The sequence below is a fragment of the Apis florea genome, unplaced genomic scaffold (genome assembly GCF_048593485.1).
Source record: "Apis florea isolate Af1SG1 unplaced genomic scaffold, ASM4859348v1 contig_3195_pilon, whole genome shotgun sequence".
NCBI lineage: Eukaryota > Metazoa > Arthropoda > Insecta > Hymenoptera > Apidae > Apis > Apis florea.
Window position 1 is genome coordinate 34,497 of NW_028256722.1, and position 20,984 is coordinate 55,480.

The window sequence follows — 20,984 nt, forward strand, 5'->3', positions numbered from 1 at the left end:
CTGTTTTACAATGAAATTATGCAAAATATTTCCTTTTTACGATTTTAAACTAAAAGAATTAATAAATATGGCAGTTACAAAGAAACTTGTGATAAATAATTCAACGATGATATGTAGAATTGTCAAATTTGATAAGAAGATAAATTTGGAATAAAATTTCTCGAAACCTCCATCAAACGTTCAAAATGAACTTGTAAAACAAATTCTGAAGAAGAATATAAAATAAACCACACGCAAAAATTATTATTTCAATCGAGCTTTAATTCATTAATAATTTTCATCGTACGAAAAATTAAATTTTATTTCCTGGAATCGTCCAATTAATTTTTTATCATCCCTCTGAAGGGATCAAAGTCAAGCACGAAAACGTCAATAATATATCATCCATCGCTCAACAATATGAAACAACCTATATCTGCCCGCAAACTCGAAAGATCGGAAGTGGATCGAAAGGAGAGGATTAATTCGACCCTCTAAAGTGAAACTTTGTGAAACAAATCCCTGGCGCGGGGGCTGGATTCGCCACCCTTTAACACGCTTGCACGCAATTCACTGAATAGAATAAGGGCGAGATAAACAAATCAGATATCCATTTTCCTAAACTCACTCCTTTTCTTTTCTCCTCGAGTGTTCAACTTCGAATTCCATCCCGCCAAATTCGATTCGATTATCAACCACAAGAATCCACATATCTGGAGAAAAACAAAGAATATTCGAACCAATAAATCCAATCGATATAAACATTTTCTATTTATTTATTTATTTATTAGAATTAATCCTTAATACTTACCTTCCAAACCAAGTTCCAACTTTCGCAACTAACTTTTTCCTTCTTTTTTTTTTTTTAATTCGAAAGAAAGCTATTCATTCCGATCCCCATTTCTCAAGGGTTGATCGATCGATCAACAGAGACGGGGCCGAACCCCGTCGCACGGATATAAATAAAAGCGATCGAGAAAATTGTCACGGTTTTTCCTTCGGCTCCACGATTTGAAAGGGGATCGCCGTTTGATCGATCCTTCTCCCCCTCTGCTCTGCTTAATAGAAAATGTCGGCGCAGATTAACCACCGGCGGCCTCCAGACCGCGAAAACTCCACCGTGAAATTGTCGAAACGAGAATGGGAACCGGACCAGGCCGGATATTGGACGAGTTAACGGCGGGATGAAAGCAACCTTCAATCCGTCAAATTCTGAGAGATGAAAAGGCGATCGATTGGGCCTTCGATCGTCGATCAGTGTATATACATATATATATATATATAGATGGTATAAATCGAGGTATTAAAAAAGTTTGGCGAGATTCAGTTGCACGAGGGGATGGAGAAAGGTTATTCGATGGAAAACAAACGCCTTCTCGCGTAAGGGGGAGAGGGGAGGGCGATGGAACAGGAAATTCGAGGAATTTTCGAGGGGATCGGGGAAATTTGAAAGAGATTCTGGCACGCCTTTGAGCTTGAGATACGGTTACAATGGGTGAAATTGAATTTATAAAAGTTGAGCGAGAATGGGGAATAAAGTGTTCGAGGAATACGATGTAGGAGGGGGGGAGGGGAGAGGGATATTCAGGTTGAAGATGGATGGAACAGATGAAGTGGAACGGTTCGAAGGATATTAATGAAGTTTAATTAATATTGGATTCGATGGTGTATCGGGGAAATTGTGAGATAAATTTTTGAAGAATATGGAAGAGCTGTGATTATCGTCCAACTTAAAATATTGGCGGAGTTATGGATTGGAAATATTTGAGGAATGCGAACGTTTAATAACGTTATTGAATAAAACGTGAAATGAAATGTGAGGGAGTTTAAATATTATTGATAAACCGATGAAATTATAAGAGAAATTATAATGTTTGAAGGAATTTATTTGTGTAAATGTAGTCTTTTTTTTTTTTTTTTTAGAAAAGTGAGGTGTGAAAAAAATTTCGTTATTTATCTTTGAAGAAGAGAAGTGTACGTGTGTGTATTATTTATTTTTAAGACAATTTGCAATTGCAAAATATATATATATATATATTTTAACTAACATGTGCAAGAGTGAATTGTACATATTATTTCATTTGTTTGTTCCATTTTATAAAATCCGATATCATTTACTGAAATTGCGAGTACATTTATTAAAAGTGAAAATATATACGCAAACATTCTGCCTACGTAATCATCATATTTACATTAAAAAAAAAATTAATGCATCGCGAATCATAGATTTCGTAAAGGAAATATGAATATGGATATATCGCTTTGTTTCGACAAAGAAGAAATTAATTCATCTTTCCTTAAGAAAACAAGATATAAAAAGATTAAGATATAAAAATCTTACTTCAAATAAAAAAAAGACGATAATAAATGAGTCGCGAAAAACGCAATAGAATGCAGTGCAATCAAACAGTTTTTTAATGCACAAAAGTTTTAGTAAGATTATTAATATAATAATGAGTTACCAACAAACCGAAATCACAAGAGAGAAGCTACTAAATGAATAACTTTCGGTCAATCTTTTGAAATTAAACAAAAAATGAAGAGAGACAGAGAGAGAGAAAGAGAGAGAAAGGAAATAAGATCATTTTCAATTCGAACGTAATCTCAGAAGATACAGCAATTTATCAATTCCTAATGGAACTCTGATAAGCTGATATCGAATTGATTAAAGTAAAATCGTCTCTCGAAGACCCTCTTCAGAGGAAGTACTTATGCAAGAGAAAAAATTATATATATGTATTCTAATATTTTCTTTTTTTTTTTTTTTTTAGATTTAAATTTAATTAAACGTAAATTCCATTCCGTGTACGATATCTTGAAAATCTTGTGTGTGCAGTTTAATTTGATTTGAATTTTGATCGAATAATCCAAAATTTAATTTATAATAACTTTAAAATTTTTTTTTATTATTACAGTAAAAAGGAAATACTTTAGCTTGAAAGTGCACTTTCTGAAGGTACTTGTTGAACGGCGTAGGAAAAAAATATTTAAACACTGCAAAAAAGTACGAAACATTAACACGATCTCAGAATAGTAATCACTTTAATAAGCTACGTTGCAAATCTTCTATTTTCGCAAAATCGATTAAGAAATTAATTGAAAAATCAACACCGATCTTTTAGAAATTACGATTTCGATAAAACTAAAATTTTAAGCAGTGTTTAGAAACAATATAAGCCTGCCTAATTTATCGAACAAATCAATACAGTTTGATAAAATCGCAAAAATAACATCAATTGCCGATTATTATTCGGATAAAAATTTAAGATAGCGAAAACAATGTTAAACATGAATTTAATGTAAAAGTATACGAGCACAAAACTATATGAACAATCCTATCATGAAAAAATTTAATAAAACAGAAATGTATTATGTTCAAATCAAAAGAAATTTGTCAAAATTAAAAGTATAACGATCAATAAAAAAAAGGAAAAAAAAATCATGATGATTCATATTAAAAATTTAAAGTTTAGAAGATTGGCAGGTTCAAAATTTTATCAATTTTTATTTTCCCTTCTTTTTCCAGGTATTTCTTCTTAGATATTTGCGCACACTATCATCGAAATAACTCTCATCGATATTATTAACCCCGTGAATCTAGGTTATTCCAGGAAGCCAGAAAACTTGCGGAAGGAACATCGATACTAAGCCTAGCCACCTCGAGGAATCCGCATTCCTCGACCTCGTATATTGACTTCCATGAGTTTAAGTATTCTTTTGTGGTACTCACCTGAACAGCAAGAATCCGAGGCCGGTGACCGCTGCTCGTCGAACATCGTCGTTCACATCAGAGACCTGGAACAACGTAACGTTTCACGTTATTATAATGAACATGTAAAGTAAATGGAATGTTCGAAAACAAACTTCAGCCTTTTTTTATAATTTGAATTTTATTCACACTTATTAAACCAGTGTCCTTCGATCGAAACCATGACGTAAATACATCTCAGATAATTCGTGGTTGAATGAAAGATAGATAAAAATTTTTATCTTGAAAATTATGGTATAGAAAAAAAAAATATATATATATATATAATTTTAAAATGAATGTAAATATGAATTGCTTTATGATATACATATGATATGGTATCTTGGTATCTTGTCACTAAATGATATTACTCTTTCTTATTTGTTAATTTTATAAAAAAAAAAGAAAAAGAAAAAAATACTCATCAATTTGTCGTTAGATAATTTTTGATCTGATGAATGAATTTTGAACAATTATGATATTAGATTTCTATATTAGTCTTTGAGGTAAATAGAATGTACTTGTACCTAGTTTATCTTATTTCATTTTTCAAGTTTCTGGTAGAACTGTAAAAATTATTAAAAATTAAAATTATCAATATCATAAGAATTACTTAAGAACGTAAATCATATAATAACAATTTGATAAGGTTGAATCAAGGTTTTTTTATATATTGAATTACATCAATTAAAACCGATGAAACGCAATTCCAATACAATTATCTTTAAAAAAAAAATATATATATATATATATGTTATTGCGTTAAAATACACAAATAAATCCTTTAACGATTAAAAATTTTAAAGCTTGATGGCATTATAAAATAATAAATCTAAAAAAACCACGCGATTAATAATAAAAAAAATATTACATGTTCAATCGTGATGAAATTGAAATTGATTAGAAGAAAAAGAGTTATTTTCCATTGCAAACAGCTCACGAGCGCATACATCACTATACGAAACGATAAAAATTATTGGAGTTTAGTTCAGAATGTTTTATCCCGATCTGACTTTTAATCGTTTCGTACGAATTTTCTCAATAAAAACATCGAAGCACACAAATGCAAATTTGAAAAAAAAAATGTTATAGCAAAGAAATATTTAGTTTATCCAAAATACTATTGCAAATCGAAAAACAAAAGAACAAAAAACAAAAAAACATTTGTAAATTAAAACATTCGATTAAATTCATTCGTCGTATAAAGTTGTCAAATATTTGATATTTCTATTTAAAAAAGAGAAACACGGATGATAAAAATAAAAGGAAAACGAAAAAAAAAAAAAATTCAACAAAGGAGTGTTTTTGAGCGTTCTTTAAAACTAAAATTCTTACAGCAACGTGCAGCAACTTCCTGATGGCCTGGTTGTTTCCGGTTCCACAATAGGCCATCGCCAACGTGTACATTCCACTTCTTCGTAGAATCGGATCCTTGTCGGCACAAAGGGAAGCGACCAAAGGATCGGCTTCCTCCAAACGGCCGTACATGGTAAACGCGATACCCACTGCCAATCCTCGAAGGATCTTTTCATGCTGGGTTTCTTGGGCATACTGAAAAAAAAAACGAAAAAATTATGTAATAAAAATTGTATGTATATATATAGTTTTGTACATGGAAGAAAATTATCTTTCTAATCAAATTATCGGTTTGAATTCGTTTTGATTTCAAATAATATTCTGTTTTCTTTTTAAGGGAAAAGCAAGTGTTTCGATTTTTCGATTTTCGTTCGAGAAGAATTTTTGTTTCGAAAATTGTTTAAATATTATATTTGTTATTCAGAATTCGAATGAGAAGTGAGGATGAACTAATTTCGTAATTTCGGAACGAGTGAAGATTTAGGGTAATGGGAAAAAGATAAAATAACTTCTCGAGATTGAAATTTTCAAGAGCAGATATGTATTTAAATTGATTCTATGAATGAGAATGAGAGGTTTTGAAAGGAATATGTATTTCGTGTATATCTGGAATGCACGCGTGTACAATTTTTCGAGTGCGCTTCAATGTGAAAAATAAGTGAATTAGCTGTAAAAAATCAAAAAAAAAAAAAAAAAATAGATATAAACTAAAAGAATAAAGATATTGAATGCACTGAGAACGTAAATTTGAATTCCTCTTCTTGTTTACTTCATCTTTAACAATGTCGATAATTTTCCAACAATTATATAAGAATTTATATTTCTAAAGAAACCTGTATTTTTATACACTCTCCATACCAACTATTAATTCATCGAATTTCCAAAGTTCCTTTCCAATATTACGTTACATCATACAAATCACATCATAACAACACTCGTGTTACTCTAAAAATCCAAATAACGCTAGATCATATATTGTAAAAAAAAAAAAAAAAAAAAAAAAACTATAATATGAAAAACATGTTATTCCATCATATTTCATCATCTTGCAAAAATATCTATCAACTTCTAGAGATTGACCAACCTTGAAGATACACAATCGAAAAGATGTCGAAATCGATGAAGAAACGTCATTTTGTCACCTGATTTAGATAGATATATATGTATACAAAGTGTTAAATACACATATATTACAATATATATTATTTCATCATCTTTAGAGATCAATTTTAGAAGCCAAAAAAAAAAAAAAAAAAAAAACCAAAATAAAATAAAATGCAAAAGTTGATATGCAAAAATACCGATCGAGGCTTATTCGGCTTAAATTATTAAACAATTTAATTTAAATGAAATGAGACGCGTGTATCTCGGTATAAATAATCGATATTTTTTATTATTTTTTATTATAACTTTTTGTTTCTTTCTTGGCTTCAAGAATCGAATATTTCAAACTTATCTCACGAACATAATTAACACGCGACATTACTGGATCGATATCTCCGCCCGAGAATCACATTTTTCTCTTTAATTTTTCGATAACGAGGCGAAAAACGAGGTGAACACGCGGGGGAAGGAAATCGTATTCTAATTTCGGTGGAAACGAAATTCATCGGAGGACAGGTGGAACAACCTTGACAAATCGATGCAGTTTGTTCCGCGCCTATTTTTCCGACCGACAGTAAGTGGATTTCGTTGTTGTACCCGGTGGGGAATCGCCAGGAAATACGACGCCACGTTATTTTGCGAACAAGAATCCCTGTTTCGCGAATAAATGGGCCGAGATTATGCGCGAAACACGCTCTCTTGGAAAACGTTCCTTTGCAATGGGGCAGAAATCGAGGGGTTAAATCATCGTTTCGTTCAAATATTTCGTGGTAACAAGGTCGTTGCTTCGTTGCCTCTCTTTATGAAAATGATAACATTATTACAATTGGGAAAATTTGTTTGAAAATTATATTTTACGACATCCGGATAAAAGAAACCATTAGGCTTAATGAATTATGAAAAAGATAGAATGTATATAAAGTATCTAACGTTGAGAAAATTTCAGAGATAAATAATGGATAATGACACGTTTGATACTAATTAGCTTATTGCTATGGAGTTATAAAAAAGTCATTTTGACCTTCGATATCAAAAAAGGAGTATTTCGTAATCTTTTTCAAATTATGATTTTTATAATAAGTTATATTATTTCTTGAAATTAAAATTTAGAAAAAATTGTGCAAAAAAAATACGTTTAAAAAATAACACAAAATTTCTATAACTCTTAAGAATCTATGTAATCATTCATCTCATATCCTTACATTCCTAAATACAGATTCCTGATCCAATTATTAAAAGATATAAAATCAGAAGAAAAACTAGAAAACGAGGTGATAACGAGAATTTAGATTAAAATGACTGAGATCAAGGCAAACCTGATGGAAAAATCATTTCATGAAGGGAAATAGAAAATTATAAATTTTTTTTTATCCCATTTATAAAATATTTCTAAATTTCAAAAGTATATGAGTTGTGCTATTCATAGACAAATGTTTGTGAGGGTTATAACTAAGTTGAAAATGAAAGACAAAATTTTTGCAAATATATTAGCAAAATTCTTGATATACTAAAATATTGTTGAATATCCATATTCAACAATATCTATTTTATTATGAAATAAATGATAATTTTATAAATATGATTCACGATTATATTGTTTTAACAATAGTTCATAAAGAAATAAACGATTAATATGAGTCTAATCTTTTGATCACGTTTAATCACGTACTATAAACAAGATAATAATTATTGTAACTTTCTTTAAAAATACGTAAAATGAAAAAAAATTATAATCACTATCAGGTTTTTAACAATCGATAATTATTTTTAAGAATAATCCTGGCGCCAATCCTATTCGTTCGAATAGATATTCGTTACATTTTTAAATCTTATAAATATGAAAACATCTAATTAATTAATTAATTACTTAAAAATTGAAAAAAAAAATAAAAAAACAAATGACTCATAAAATAGAAAAAATTGATTATTCGATTGCAATTGTTCATTTTTGAAGATAAATACAATAATCGTACAACAATCACAAATAATGCAACGTGATACTTGAAAGATGAAATATTAAAAAATATATTGAAAAATATTACAAAAATGATCATTCATCAAAAAAAATCTTCAAAATTCAAAATATAAACTAATATATTCCTAAATAAATAAACGATACGATAAAATCTGAACGATATTTAGAGTCAATATCTCAATGCGAATCAATATTAATTTTTGCCAAAAAGTGTGATAAAAACAATCGATCAGATCCCCGTCTCAATAATCAACACATATAAACGATTACATAAAATCGATCAAATCTCAATCTTAATCTCGATTAAAAATTAATTCCTCCGAAAGCACTTATATTATCGATAATATTTAAAATTATTTTAATGCTAATTCTATAATAATAAATGCTAATAATACGATTTGAAATTAATTACACGTAATTAATATTAAAATATAATGCCAAAAACCATACTACTTTTCAATTACGCGTGAGCGTGAATCGGCCATCAACAATCTTATTCATCGAATCACTTATCAACGTTATAATAATACTCGAGTGATGATTGTTTCCCTTAAGCCTATAAAAGAAGAGGCAGCTACGGATTTGGATTATAGTGCGGAGAAAATAGAAGCAAGCATGGTCGCCAACGCATCGTTAGCGCTAAGTTTGTACACGAGATATCACACTAGAACTGTGGAAATTAGAATAATTCGAGTGAGAATTCTTTTTTTTTTTTCTTTTTCAGTTGTTCCTTCGTTGCTACAAGCTTTGACAACTATCAATTATACGGTGTTCCCGGATGAAGATGGTGTTCCACATCTAATACATCTCGATAGCACCCCATTGTCGTTCGAGGAACTTCATCTTTTGGATGCCGATTTGAACACGATTACTTTCACGCTTTTCACACGGTCAGAATTATTTTTATATTCTTCTATTTCTTCTTTCTTTCTTTCGTATTTTCTTGTTATCTTATTATATTAATTTGATACACGGAATGTTATGGAACAATCTATTCGAAGATTGGTTTCAAAATAAATCGAAAATTGATATATCATATTAAAAATGTTCCTTCGCTTCGTCTAGATAGACTTTCGATCAGAGTTATCGGTCACGAAAAAAAAATAAATATAATTATTAAAAAATATATTTTCCATTTCAGAAATAACCGTATCGGCGAACGCTTGGTACTAAATGACGTGAATTCGATTAAAAGCAGTCATTTAAACTTGAAAAAAAACACGATCATAGTCACTCATGGTTGGAATAGTCGTGGTACCTCAAAATCTTGCGTACTTGTGCGCGATGGTAAATAATATTACAACTGAGGAAATTAATTTGATTTACGAATATAGATATAATTCGATCGATAATAGGATAAGATTGTAAAATTAACGAAACGCAAAATTATAAAATGTTTCGATCGTCGAAAAAAACAAAAAAAAAAAAAAACAAAAATATCAGCATCAAATTTATTATAATTTTGCTAAGTTAATAACTCTTAATTGGATTATATAATTCTAATCTTTTATTTGTTCGATTTAATAAATTTTCCTAATAATTTTTTAATCTTTCCTAAGCTTTTCTTGAAGTTTGGGACAGCAACGTCATTATCGTAGATTGGAGCACAATAGCACGTTACATTTATTCTTCCGCGGCAAACAGTGTGCCTAATGTGGCTTATTACATAGCTTCTTTTGTGAATTTCTTACACACAAATTTCAATTTACAAACGTCTAAATTGAAAATGATCGGACATTCTCTTGGAGCGCATGTCGTGAGTTTGGCTGCGAAGAGCATATCAGCAGATAGCAAAGTGGCAGAAGTTATAGGTAAATAACAATACATTATATCAATTGTTTTGTTTATCTAATTCGAAAATTCTAATAAAATTTTAATAAAAATCCTTTATATATGTAAGGTATAAATAATAAATAATAGATTACACGTGAAACGATTGTTTGTTTGAAGATCTTTTTAAAAAGATGAAATTAAAAAATGTATTAAAAATTAAAACAAAAAAAAAAAGATAGAAAAAGAATGATCTATTGTAAACAATAAAATAGATGAACTAAATTTTAAACGAGATATAAGTAACGATATTTTTCGATAAGTTGTGATGATATATTTAGATTATCACAGCATATTAAGAAAAGTATTTTGAAATTTATCGATCGATTGATTTTCGAACAATAATTCTGAAAAACAAGACCAAGATATTATCATGAAAGAAACAATAATCGATAAAAGTAAATGAAAATTCTATACTATTAAAAAATATGCAAACTTTGAAATTTTAAATATTAATTTTTTTTTTTTTTAATTACTTGATGTAATCAAATTTAATAAAATATTATTTAGAATTAAATTATAATTGCAGCCCTCGATCCTGCGAAACCATTGTTCGATAACAAAGATGCTAATGGCAGAGTGGATAAATCACATGCATCCAACGTTCAAGTGATTCACACGTGTTCTGGATTATTGGGTTTAGACAAATCAGTTGGCACTTCTGATTTCTATGCTAATGATGGAAGAAAACAACCGGGATGCAGTACCGACTTATTTGGTAAGAAATTTTGAAAATGAATTAAATTAAATTAACTTCTATTAACTTCTATTAATTCTATTAACTTCTAATTAACTTAAAATTATACTCGTGTGTGCGTATAATGTTAAAGATAAATTTTATTTAACAGGAGCTTGCGCACATGGACGCAGTTACGAATATTACAGCGAATCTATTACGAATCCAAAAGGTTTTCCTGGTATATCATTTTTTGATTTGACAACGGCATATATGGGTGGCAATGTTCTCGATCGAAAGTAAGTTTCATTTTATATTACTGTGATTAAATATATATTTGTTTTATTTTTTTATTTTAATTCAATTATCTATAATTATTATATATTATTAATTTATAGCGCTAAAGGAGACTACAATTTCAAAACTGGAAGTAAACCACCTTATGCGCTCGGGTAAAAATATTTTTTACTTTTTTATGTATTTTATATATGTGTTAAAATTTTTCCCTTTAATTCATTAAAAATTTTTACAAAATAACTATATTATTTATAAGACTTACCGCAACCATATCCTCGATTGCTTGGGTTGATTTCGATCCCAGCATGACCATACCCATAGCAATACCCGCTGCTTCACCAGTGACAGCATCATCTTGATAAAGATTGAATTTTAACTGTTCATACACGTCCTGCCTATGAGAGCCCATAGCAGCCAGACCCAGTCCTAAACAACCTCCATGACGAACCATCTGTGAACAAAAAAAATCATGATAAATTAGTATTAATAATATTAGTGGTTATATGATTTCAAACCCTATTTTATTGCTCGAATGATTTTATAACTGTATGTTTTTATGAATTATTAAGTAAGTACATACCTCATTCTGCGCGTCCTTCAACTGACCAAGTAAGTAATCTGTAATTGCTGCACCGTGATTTGCATGAATAAGTCCTAATGCATACAAACCACCTCCTTCGGAATAGCCAGCTCCCGCTCCTGAATCACGCGGAAGATAAGACTGCATTAAAGCTAAAGCTTCTTGTTCGTGACCCCTATGAATGACTCCTAAGGACGCTGTCGCTGTTAATTTCGCCCAGTTCGTGGCTCTGGCTAACCATTCTAAGTTATCTCTGAAATACGAATAAGAAAGAAAATAACGTAAAATAGTAAATTCTCAAAAATAATGAATAAAATCAATATGATTACCTTAAAAATTGATCGCTTGTAGTTCCAGAATGCATGTATGCATTCGCGATTACAGTGGCAGTATGACAAATAGATACGCGTATAGTATCTTTAGTGTTTTTCAATATCAGCATATCCGTATGATTACTACGAATTAGAAATTGGAGATGCAAATCGATCGAAATTTCACCGCCTAATATGCTTGATAAAGCGTCTACACGTTCTTGTTGTTCACGTTCTTCGGCATTCTAAATAAATAATACGATTAGATTAATAAACTATTAATATATATATATATTTTTTTTATTTACAAAACTTACCAAACTTTCAACACTACGTTGGGATTTCTCTTCAGGAACTGTTGTAGTACTTTCAGTTTCCATTACAGGTGTAGATTCAGAAGTAACAGCAGTTTCAGTAGATACTTTTGCGACTGGTTTTACAATTGGTTTAACCATAAGAGCTCCTGGAATGGGAGCTGTTGCCCTTAAAGCTTGTAAAACGCGTCCAAGAAATTGTTGAGTTGCTGATTCATATAAATCAAATGCAATTTGATAAGCCATAAGAACACAATCTTGAGAACCTTTGCTCAGTCTATCTAATAGTTCAGCAACAGCTAATGGATCATCGAGGAATATCAAGCATTGACACATATTGACATAGTCTGGCGTTCCCAAGTTACGATAAAGGCTCACTAGACAACGAAGAACAGTATTACGAAAACCACGATTCTGAATAAGGCTCATAACAACTTGGAAAGCATAAGACAACATGCCACTAACATCATCCTATAAAAAAATATTTATAACCTCAATTATAAATTAGTATTTTATTTTTTAATACATTTAAATTATTTACTAAGATTAAATTAAATATTTAAATTAAAATATTAAAAATTTACCGATTGCATAATTGCAGCTTCAAAAATATCCATTCGTCTTGTTTCAAGAGCAAGACCTAGAGCTTGACGATATTGATTATCATCTAAACATCTCTGAAACATTCTGTTTACAATTCCTTCTAATCTTGGATCAATTCCTTTACTAGTTGGCGGCAATTTTCCTTCAGCTTCCAATACACGTTGTTGAGTATAATAATCGATACATTTAGCTAAAATAATAGTAAAATAAGATAAATTGTCTAATAAAATTTAATATTACTAATAAAAAATTGCTAATACCTATGGTAGTATCAACATATTCATTGCGAGCATTAACATCAAAAAGTTCCCCAGCTCCCAAAGCATAAGTTAAAGAATCTTCAAAACTTCCTAAATGATAATAAACTTTACTAGCAACTAATGCAGCTAAGTCATGTTGGGGAAATGATTTATCTTCATGAAGAATTTCACTGAAATATATAAAAGGTTTCTGTCAAATATTATTATCTCATCAAAACTATATAAAAGATTAAATAATGATAAAGATATAAATTACATACATCTTTTCTATGGCCTCAGAAATTTCAGGCCAAAATTCATCTACTATCATATCCAATTTTTTTAAAGCAAACACCTTTAATTCTGGCATTGGTTCCTCAAGGAGAGAAATGATACCAGCTGAAAATAAAATAATAAAAATTAAAATTAATCAGTTAATTAAATTAAAAAATATAAAAGTTATAAAATAATTTAACACGTATTTTCATATCGACTGTATTTAATATTTCGAATATAAAGTTAGAGGTTATGGTCCATGAGATTTGCAAATCATTGCATGTATACTAATATAATATAAAAATTTACTAACAAAATTACAAATAAAAAAATTAAATATATATTATAATAATATATTTAAAATAAATAATTTACCTGCTGATGTAATATTCATATTGATTTTCATACAATATATATTCCTTCGGCAAAAATTCCACGACAGTTTTGATTGTAAGCTACAAGCCACAGACTCGTCAACTAAATTCAATTGAAATATACTACGTGCCGTTCTAGATGTAGCCATCTTGATAATGACGAAAAAACTATAAATCATGTAACAAAATTTTCAGATTTTCTTCAATTTTTTTTTTAATATAGTTATTTTTTAATAAAAAAAGAAAATTTTTTAAGAAAAAATTATGAAAATATTGTTAATAATTAAAAAATCTATAAATGACAAAATTTTAATCTTGCAAAACTTCGAACTTTATAGGTGGTAGCACTGCTTTCAATGGCATATACTTCATAATTTTCTGTCGAATTTTGATTAATAAAATTAATCAAAATCTGAAATACATGTGAGTTAAAAGTAATATACAAAGTATAAAAATAGTTGTAAGATTATTTTCTTAAAATGACGGAGAAGGCAAAAACTATGAGTCATGTAAAACATATTCCAAAAGATGCTCAAGTTATAATGTCAATTATGAAAGACATGGGTATTACAGATTATGAGCCAAAAGTTATAAATCAATTACTCGAATTCACATATCGTAAGTATTTGCAATTTATTTAATATATAAAATAAGATATATCATTATGTATGTTTATTCTTTTTTATTTTATTTTATAAATTATAAAATAATCATTATTTTAGGTTATGTTACTTGTATATTGGATGACAGTAGAATATATGCAAATCATGCTAAAAAGAAATTTATTGATTTGGATGATGTTAGATTAGCAGTTAAAATGCAATTAGAGCGTACTTTTACAAATCCACCACCAAGAGATGTGTTATTAGATGTTGCTAGAGCCAAAAATAATATACCTCTTCCATTTGTTAAACCAAGCAATGGTCTGAGATTACCACCTGACAGATATTGCCTAAATGCTACAAATTATAGACTTAAAAATGCAACAAAGAAAGTAGTTGGGAAACAATTACATTCTTTAGTTGGAAATAATATTCAAGGTGGTCAATCTAAAATCAAAGTAGAAAGTAATAAATCTGGTCTTTCTATTGTCAAAAGGCCAGGAACACTTGCAACTGTTGCTAGAACTCAAACTATTTCTATGCCAAAGCCTGTTTTAAAATTTTCAGCAGGTAAATATTACACAAAGCATTATAAATATGTTAAATATTAATTTCTTAATTATATTTTATTCCATAGATCCCTTCCGAGCTTTGCATTCCCAAACATCTATTCCCTCTATCCATATTTCATTAAGAACCCAAATATGTAAGACATAAAATAATTTAATTAATAATAATAAAATATATTATATTTTACTGTTATTAATATAATTTGCATTATTAGTTTGTATTAATCGTTTAACATTGTAGCAGGAGGAGGTGCTACTGTAAAAGCACAAGTATCTAAACCAAAAATACAAATTTCCTCAGGACAAACAATGCCTCCTGTAAAAGTGGAAGTTGAAGAACCTATGAAAAGGAAGAGAGAAGATGATGATTACGATGTACCATAATATTATTACATGTAAAATAAATATTAAATATTTATGTTTTTATTACATAAAATAATATAATATCAAAATAATTTGATTTCTTTATGCAATGTAATAATTTTTTATAATTTTATCTTTCTGTAATTAAAATTAAATTTAAAATAAAATTATATATTTTTATTAAAAGAATATCATAAAAATATATGACTATAATAATGAAACTTATGGATTTTATTACCCATACTAATAATTATATATATTAATAAATATTTATTATATATCACAATTTTTTGCATTTATCTTTTTCCTAAACAAAAATAAAATATCAATTTTCATTCATTATAAAATATCATTAAATAATATAAAATATACAAAAAAAAAATAATAAGATAAATATTTTAAATAAATTAATAGAATCTATTCAATTTCAACTTATTTACAATCAATTTTATTCAGATACTACTTTAAATCACACGAAAATAGACGTTTTATTCATTATATTTACATAAAATCAGAACTATTCACTATGGAATTGCATATTCTTCTTCATCGCCTGGCTCTTCCACCTCAGTTTCTTCTTCAGTAACGTATGCAGTAGGAATTATTTCAGCTTCAATTTCCTCAACTTCTTCGGCTTCAAATTCAGGTTCTACAGCTTCCTCCTCTTCTTCATCCTCCTCTCTTATTTCTCTTGGTTCTATTTCTGGGGGTATCTCTTCTACTAATTCTTCTGGTAACTCTTCAGGCTCCTCTTCCTCTTCTCGTTCCTCTTCTGGTACGCCTTCGAAAGGTGGTGGCTCTTCAATTTCGATTTCTTCCGGTGGTTTTTTCTTTTCTATTTCCTTCACATCCCTTTCTCGAATGCATTTCTTTCGATGAATTGGCAGGAAGAGTTTAAAATCTTCTGGCAATTCATCTTCGGAATATAATCTATTTGAGAAATATTAAATAAAATAAAGAAATAATAAATATTTTTTTCAATAATAGGCGAATTGAGTCACATTGATGCTAAAAAATTTACATATTTTCACGCTTGGATTTCATAAAATGAAAAGAATCATTAAAAATATGTCATTGATTACAAATATAATTAAAATTATTAGTTTATCAACCTAGAAGAAACTTAAGACACCTAAGATTAAATAAAAAAGAAAACTGAAAATCTTCTTAAAAACATTTAATTATAAATTATCAATAATATACACATATTACGTATAATTATTGCTATGGTCAGATTTTAATTTCGATTAACTCAATATTAAAAGAAGAAGATTAATTTCCTACCTGTCCGCAAAATAAATACGTCGAATCCTACAATTTGCGTGGATCTGTACTCGCGTAGTTTCCATATAATTTGTGCCATACGCTCTCCGCGTGAAATCTGACAGATTAAATTGAATTTGATTCCAACCGCCAGATAAACCGATCGGCATCGACGTGCAAAATGGTCGAACCCGAGTGGTGCTTTGAAAATTGCTCATTCGAAATCTTCTGTGCATATCTTTGTCATCGAGTATCTGTCGAATCGAAAACGATAATGCAAATTTGTTTTCTTTCTTTTTTCTTTTTTCTAATTCGAAGCAATTTTAATTTTATATCGAAATCATTTTTTTAAAAAGAAATATAATAAAAAAGCTATACGGAATTTTTTTCATGAAAAATTTACTGTTATTTCGAACGTGAAGTACTTCTTCATATTCTTGATAATCATGATTAAAAACGGAAGTTTAATGCCGAGGGAAGCTTTCCTGTTGCCACGAGGACAGTAGATGTAAGTTGTTGTGACATTGGTTCCGGCTAATTCCAAAGCTAAAGACTTCACCTCATCGTCCGTTACTCTTCGAATATAACCATTCTTCACCTATTCGCAATGATTTCACTTTTCAGCTCAGTTTTAATAACAAATAAAATACAATATATTTTTCCACATATATTTTTCTTTGCGCAATAAGAGGTTCCTTTTATCAAATTTTAATTTAACATAAGCAAAATTAAATATTTTCTTTATCCAGTGGTAAAAAATAAGATAAAAAGAAACTAATTTTATTATTTTAAAAGAATAGAAAACATCTCCGATTATTTCGCTAAAAAAAAAAAAAAGAAATTAATCCAACGTGATAGAATATTTTTTCCCCTACACTTTTCTCCATCACTCGTTAAAAACTTACATGCATATCCCATAATTCGAGCGGTGACGATCCACAGCTGTACAAAATGGACATAAGCCCGTGTTGATACTTGTTACGAAACATGATGTTCCTCTCCTCTCATTGAATGAATAAAAAAAAAATAATCGAAAATAACTCTTATATTTCCATCGTATCTTTATCTCGAGAAAACGTCACATTTAATCGTTTTAATATAACGCGAGAGTGTATTTCTTTGTTTCGTTCGTCGGATCGAATTTGTTTTCACTTCTAATTTCGCGTGAAAGCTCTGCACGCCTTTCAAACTCACGGACGAAGGAAGAAAATAGACTCGCCCACACTTTATTCAATGTAGAAACTCTAGGTTTATTCGATTGCACGTGTCGTTACATATCAAGCACAATGAACATTGGGAGGACAATATAACGAGGTGTTGTTTCGTTATTTGACACGGAGAAGTTCGTTGATGTGACGTCTCTCGTTCACGTTTAGCAAATCGGGGACAATCAATGTCTCCTGTGGCATTCCAAAGCTGAATACCCGGTCGATCCTGACGCTATCGATGGCGAACATCTGCATCATCGCGAAATGCATGATGTTGCGGTTCATTTGACGCCTGATCTGCCTCCTGGTCTTCTGTACACGGTGCCGGCACACCACGTAACTTTTAACAGATTAAACGTTTTATAAACACTGACAATTGGAATAATCGAAATTTTTTTTTTTTTTTTTAAAGAAGAAAATTTAACGTTCGAAATAAATTTCTTTTTGTTGTTCAGAGCAATGAAATGAATTTGAAAAATTTCAAATTTATTTCGAGAATTAGATTCTTCTCTAATATCTTTTTGATAACGTTTTTGAAACTTTTTAAAAGATATTAATCTATTATTTATATATGTGATTTCATTATATATTTTTTTAATATTAAAAAATTATAAAGAAAAATTGAAGAATTTGTCTTTTATTATATTTACTTACTTTTTAAAATATTTTAAAAAATTCCACTATTCAAAATTGAAAGAGAAAAAAATTTTGCTTAATTAATATTTTTTTCAGCAAGCAGCTATAAAATTCGTCTTAAAAATGAAATACAAAAAGTAAAAAAGATATGTTACACACTTTATTTACTTTTATGAATGAAATTATTCTTACTAAGGAAATTTTTTAAGAGTGGTGTAACTTGGATGTATGGAAACATCGCTTCTGTATAATTCCGGATACAATTTCATGTGTTTCGTTATATATCTCTTAACACGTGGTTTCGTTTCATTTTCCTTTTTGTGAACGTCATTCAATTTCTTATGATCGTTGTTATCTTCGGCAATCCCCTTCTGATCAATCATTCTGTCCTATAAACTACAAATAAACACAAAAATATCGATCCTCTATAAACGATTTATCCGTCAACGGGGCTCGATATTCTCATTTATTGATATTAATTTACAATCCAGTACGACAAATCAAAATAAAAATATTCCTCAACAATTTTCCAAAATATTTCTTAAATATTTTCCCATTATTCCCCCAAGATTAGATTGAAATTAATCACGATTTGATGTGTTACTCACGTAAGAAACGAAACTAAAATTTTGGAATGAAAAATGTCGAATGGACGAAACGTGATGATCGCGATAAACGCGAAACTTGGACTGGAGAATTTTTCGATTCGGCGAGTCTTGCTCTGTTGGATCCGACGAAAGTTGGCCGATCTGTAACGAAGTGAGCCCCTGTGCCTCGTACGGATATCGATTTGGTTTCCAGGTGAATCAATAGAGAGATTCGGTTCATTCTTATTGCGATAGGTTTGTCTGTAGATGTCGGACCATCGAATTCACCACACAAATCCATTAATCCGTGCTAATTAGCCGCTAGAAGATTATGTAACCTAAGGAATTTCCGGGATAAAGTTGTTCTCAACTCACCAACGATCTATGATTTGAATTACATTTATAAGATAGATCGTTCGTTAAGATATTTGTTTGGGTTAAGTAAATTCGATTACTTTGCGAGTGATATTTTTATTGTACGTGAAATTATATTTAATAATTGTAATTTTGATGAATGATTCTTTTTTTTTTAATTTTTAATCAATAATTATTATTAAATCACGAAAATCTTGTATATCGTAAAAAGTTTTAAGAAATATTGGTGCATGTTTAATATTTAATGGAGAAGGATTTTTTTAGAATAATTTTGTGAATTGCATTCCCAATTATTTTATACATAATTAGATGATCCTTAAGATGAATAAACCTTACTTTATTCTTTTCCATTCGTTTTCTGTACGACTGTTTGATACGATTACTTTAAAAATAATAAGAATCTTCTTTTATATTTTATATAATAAGTTATTTATGCAGCAATTCAATATGATTTCTCCATTCGCGTATGTGTAGTATATGATCAACTCCGGATCGATTTTCTTATTGTTAATATTTATATTGTTACATATTCATGAACCGAAGAATAAAGAAATCTGTTCTCAGTCAATCACACTTCACGTCACATGTCTTTATACAGGTTACAGATTCTCTAATGCAGTTAAAGAATAATCATAATCTTGCTTTACGATTGTGCAACCCCAAGAATTTCAAATGATTCGATTCCTTAAGATAATTTGATAAAAAAAAAACAAATGATCTACAATAGATTTTAAACTTACTTTTTACAAGAAAAAAGAAAGAAAGAAAGAAAAATGCAGATTGCCTTCGTTCTCTACATTCGAATTTCCACTTTTTTAAAATCAATTAATCAAAATTTAGATCAGAATCGTAGAATCTCTTCAAAAATTTCCACTTTCTTTCTCGAATTCCAGAAATCAACTCCACAATTTCCATTTCACCTCTACTTTTGTAAATAGTCACCACCTTTAACCAGAAAACAACGAATTTAATTAACCCATCATACAAGTCCATTGAAATTGCTTTCAAGAGCTACATCGCGTGCCATTGTTGGACGAAATAGACGGGGAGCACGAAGGATATTTATCGAAGGACTATCGAGTCCTCGAGAAAGGCCAATCACTTGGATGTTATTGCGGCCCGCTCTTGCCGGTGAAAATTCTATTGCAATTAACGTGGACATGTCGTTAACAACTTCGTTACCGCGTCGATTAAACGATGCATCTTCGGTAATCGGTGTGTGCAGCAATCGATAAACGTGCAAAACAACGCTCTTGGCTCGAACTCTTGCCCTTTCGTCTCCACGCGTTAAACGAAATTTCTTTGACGCCGCTCGGTAATTACTCGAAAACCGAGTACTCGAGTTAATCGAGAGACGTGGTTAGGAAATTGCGAGGAAAAATTAACTTACGGCCGAGTTAATCGGGGAACTTATTAAAGTTTTTTTTTTTTTTTTTTTTTTTTTAAGTAACGAGATATTCAAGAAGGCTAGAAGCAAGAGTATTATTGTAAAAGTTGTGTTGTGCTCCGTTTCACTTCGTGCAATGGAAATTTCATTTGATTATTAATATTGAATAAATAAGGATCGATATTTTTGGATTCTATAATCGATCTTTTGTTTTCAAAATTTATAAAAAGTTAGTATTTCAGGTAAAATCTAACATAAAATCTAAAGATATTAAGTAAGATAGTAAGTTTATATGTAGATAACTGGAATAACTACAATGAAACACTACAAAC

The 20,984-nt window shown here is 29.6% G+C and overlaps 5 protein-coding genes and 1 long non-coding RNA gene across 8 annotated transcripts in view; 3 read left to right on the forward strand and 3 right to left on the reverse strand.

The window, feature by feature from the left end:
• The window catches only part of LOC100870006 (Regulatory particle non-ATPase 2), a 46,679-nt gene extending 32,862 nt beyond the window's left edge, over nucleotides 1–13,817 (reverse strand). For 2 of the 3 annotated variants that reach the window (XM_086910694.1, XM_086910695.1), the window contains exons 1-10: nucleotides 13,664–13,817; nucleotides 13,294–13,411; nucleotides 13,034–13,203; nucleotides 12,755–12,963; nucleotides 12,174–12,641; nucleotides 11,875–12,101; nucleotides 11,546–11,798; nucleotides 11,228–11,416; nucleotides 5,063–5,278; nucleotides 3,710–3,774 (exon numbers count right to left, since the gene is read on the reverse strand). In XM_086910694.1, the coding sequence (XP_086766820.1) occupies nucleotides 3,710–3,774; nucleotides 5,063–5,278; nucleotides 11,228–11,416; nucleotides 11,546–11,798; nucleotides 11,875–12,101; nucleotides 12,174–12,641; nucleotides 12,755–12,963; nucleotides 13,034–13,203; nucleotides 13,294–13,411; nucleotides 13,664–13,811 (2,063 nt within the window). In that variant the 5' untranslated portion in view covers nucleotides 13,812–13,817. Of the gene's footprint in view, nucleotides 1–2,857; nucleotides 2,974–3,709; nucleotides 3,775–5,062; nucleotides 5,279–11,227; nucleotides 11,417–11,545; nucleotides 11,799–11,874; nucleotides 12,102–12,173; nucleotides 12,642–12,754; nucleotides 12,964–13,033; nucleotides 13,204–13,293; nucleotides 13,412–13,663 lie in introns of those variants that run through there. The other variant, XM_086910696.1, reaches the window with a different exon arrangement.
• Nucleotides 8,740–11,205, forward strand: LOC116415217 (phospholipase A1). The gene is made up of 7 exons (XM_031919691.2): nucleotides 8,740–8,805; nucleotides 8,887–9,052; nucleotides 9,304–9,449; nucleotides 9,722–9,973; nucleotides 10,522–10,710; nucleotides 10,841–10,967; nucleotides 11,067–11,205. Exons 1-7 carry the CDS (start codon nucleotides 8,778–8,780, stop codon nucleotides 11,122–11,124), a joined length of 966 nt encoding a protein of 321 aa, XP_031775551.2. The 5' UTR covers nucleotides 8,740–8,777; the 3' UTR covers nucleotides 11,125–11,205.
• Nucleotides 13,818–13,832: 15 nt separating the features above from the next.
• Nucleotides 13,833–15,417, forward strand: Taf9 (TBP-associated factor 9). Its single transcript, XM_003698236.4, has 3 exons — nucleotides 13,833–14,280; nucleotides 14,385–14,834; nucleotides 15,075–15,417. Exons 1-3 carry the CDS (start codon nucleotides 14,142–14,144, stop codon nucleotides 15,215–15,217), a joined length of 732 nt encoding a protein of 243 aa, XP_003698284.1. The 5' UTR covers nucleotides 13,833–14,141; the 3' UTR covers nucleotides 15,218–15,417.
• A 204-nt stretch (nucleotides 15,418–15,621) lies between these two features.
• LOC100870524 (cilia- and flagella-associated protein 20) lies at nucleotides 15,622–17,663 on the reverse strand. The gene is made up of 4 exons (XM_003698242.3): nucleotides 17,365–17,663; nucleotides 16,863–17,057; nucleotides 16,481–16,713; nucleotides 15,622–16,126 (listed from the first exon to the last, which is right to left on the reverse strand). The coding sequence occupies exons 1-4, from the start codon at nucleotides 17,446–17,448 to the stop codon at nucleotides 15,721–15,723; spliced, it is 918 nt and encodes a 305-aa protein (XP_003698290.1). The 5' UTR covers nucleotides 17,449–17,663; the 3' UTR covers nucleotides 15,622–15,720.
• Nucleotides 17,664–17,684: 21 nt separating this feature from the next.
• LOC100870886 (uncharacterized) lies at nucleotides 17,685–19,225 on the reverse strand. Its single transcript, XM_003698245.4, has 3 exons — nucleotides 18,912–19,225; nucleotides 18,496–18,699; nucleotides 17,685–18,007 (listed from the first exon to the last, which is right to left on the reverse strand). Exons 2-3 carry the CDS (start codon nucleotides 18,684–18,686, stop codon nucleotides 17,785–17,787), a joined length of 414 nt encoding a protein of 137 aa, XP_003698293.1. The 5' UTR covers nucleotides 18,687–18,699; nucleotides 18,912–19,225; the 3' UTR covers nucleotides 17,685–17,784.
• LOC147657285 (uncharacterized) lies at nucleotides 18,873–19,613 on the forward strand. Its single transcript, XR_015292714.1, has 2 exons — nucleotides 18,873–19,062; nucleotides 19,146–19,613. It is a non-coding gene; the product is annotated as an uncharacterized LOC147657285 (long non-coding RNA).
• The last annotated feature ends 1,371 nt before the right edge of the window (nucleotides 19,614–20,984 follow it).

Excerpts from the sequence above, each read along its gene's own strand:
- LOC116415217 (XM_031919691.2), top strand. The coding sequence starts at position 8,778 with ATGGTCGCCAACGCATCGTTAGCGCTAA. Across the intron at positions 9,450-9,721 it reads TTGCGTACTTGTGCGCGATG|CTTTTCTTGAAGTTTGGGAC; the intron begins GTAAATAATATT and ends ATCTTTCCTAAG. Across the intron at positions 10,711-10,840 it reads ATGCAGTACCGACTTATTTG|GAGCTTGCGCACATGGACGC; the intron begins GTAAGAAATTTT and ends TTTATTTAACAG.
- Taf9 (XM_003698236.4), top strand. The coding sequence starts at position 14,142 with ATGACGGAGAAGGCAAAAACTATGAGTCATGTAAAACATATTCCAAAA. Across the intron at positions 14,281-14,384 it reads ATTACTCGAATTCACATATC|GTTATGTTACTTGTATATTG; the intron begins GTAAGTATTTGC and ends TCATTATTTTAG. Across the intron at positions 14,835-15,074 it reads TGTTTTAAAATTTTCAGCAG|CAGGAGGAGGTGCTACTGTA; the intron begins GTAAATATTACA and ends TTAACATTGTAG.
- LOC100870524 (XM_003698242.3), bottom strand. The coding sequence starts at position 17,448 with ATGTTTCGTAACAAGTATCAACACGGGCTTATGTCCATTTTGTACAGC. Across the intron at positions 16,714-16,862 it reads ACTTCACGTTCGAAATAACA|ATACTCGATGACAAAGATAT; the intron begins GTAAATTTTTCA and ends TCGATTCGACAG. Across the intron at positions 16,127-16,480 it reads CGTATTTATTTTGCGGACAG|ATTATATTCCGAAGATGAAT; the intron begins GTAGGAAATTAA and ends TTTCTCAAATAG.
- LOC100870886 (XM_003698245.4), bottom strand. The coding sequence starts at position 18,686 with ATGATTGATCAGAAGGGGATTGCCGAAGATAACAACGATCATAAGAAA. Across the intron at positions 18,008-18,495 it reads ACTCTTAAAAAATTTCCTTA|TTACGTGGTGTGCCGGCACC; the intron begins GTAAGAATAATT and ends ATCTGTTAAAAG.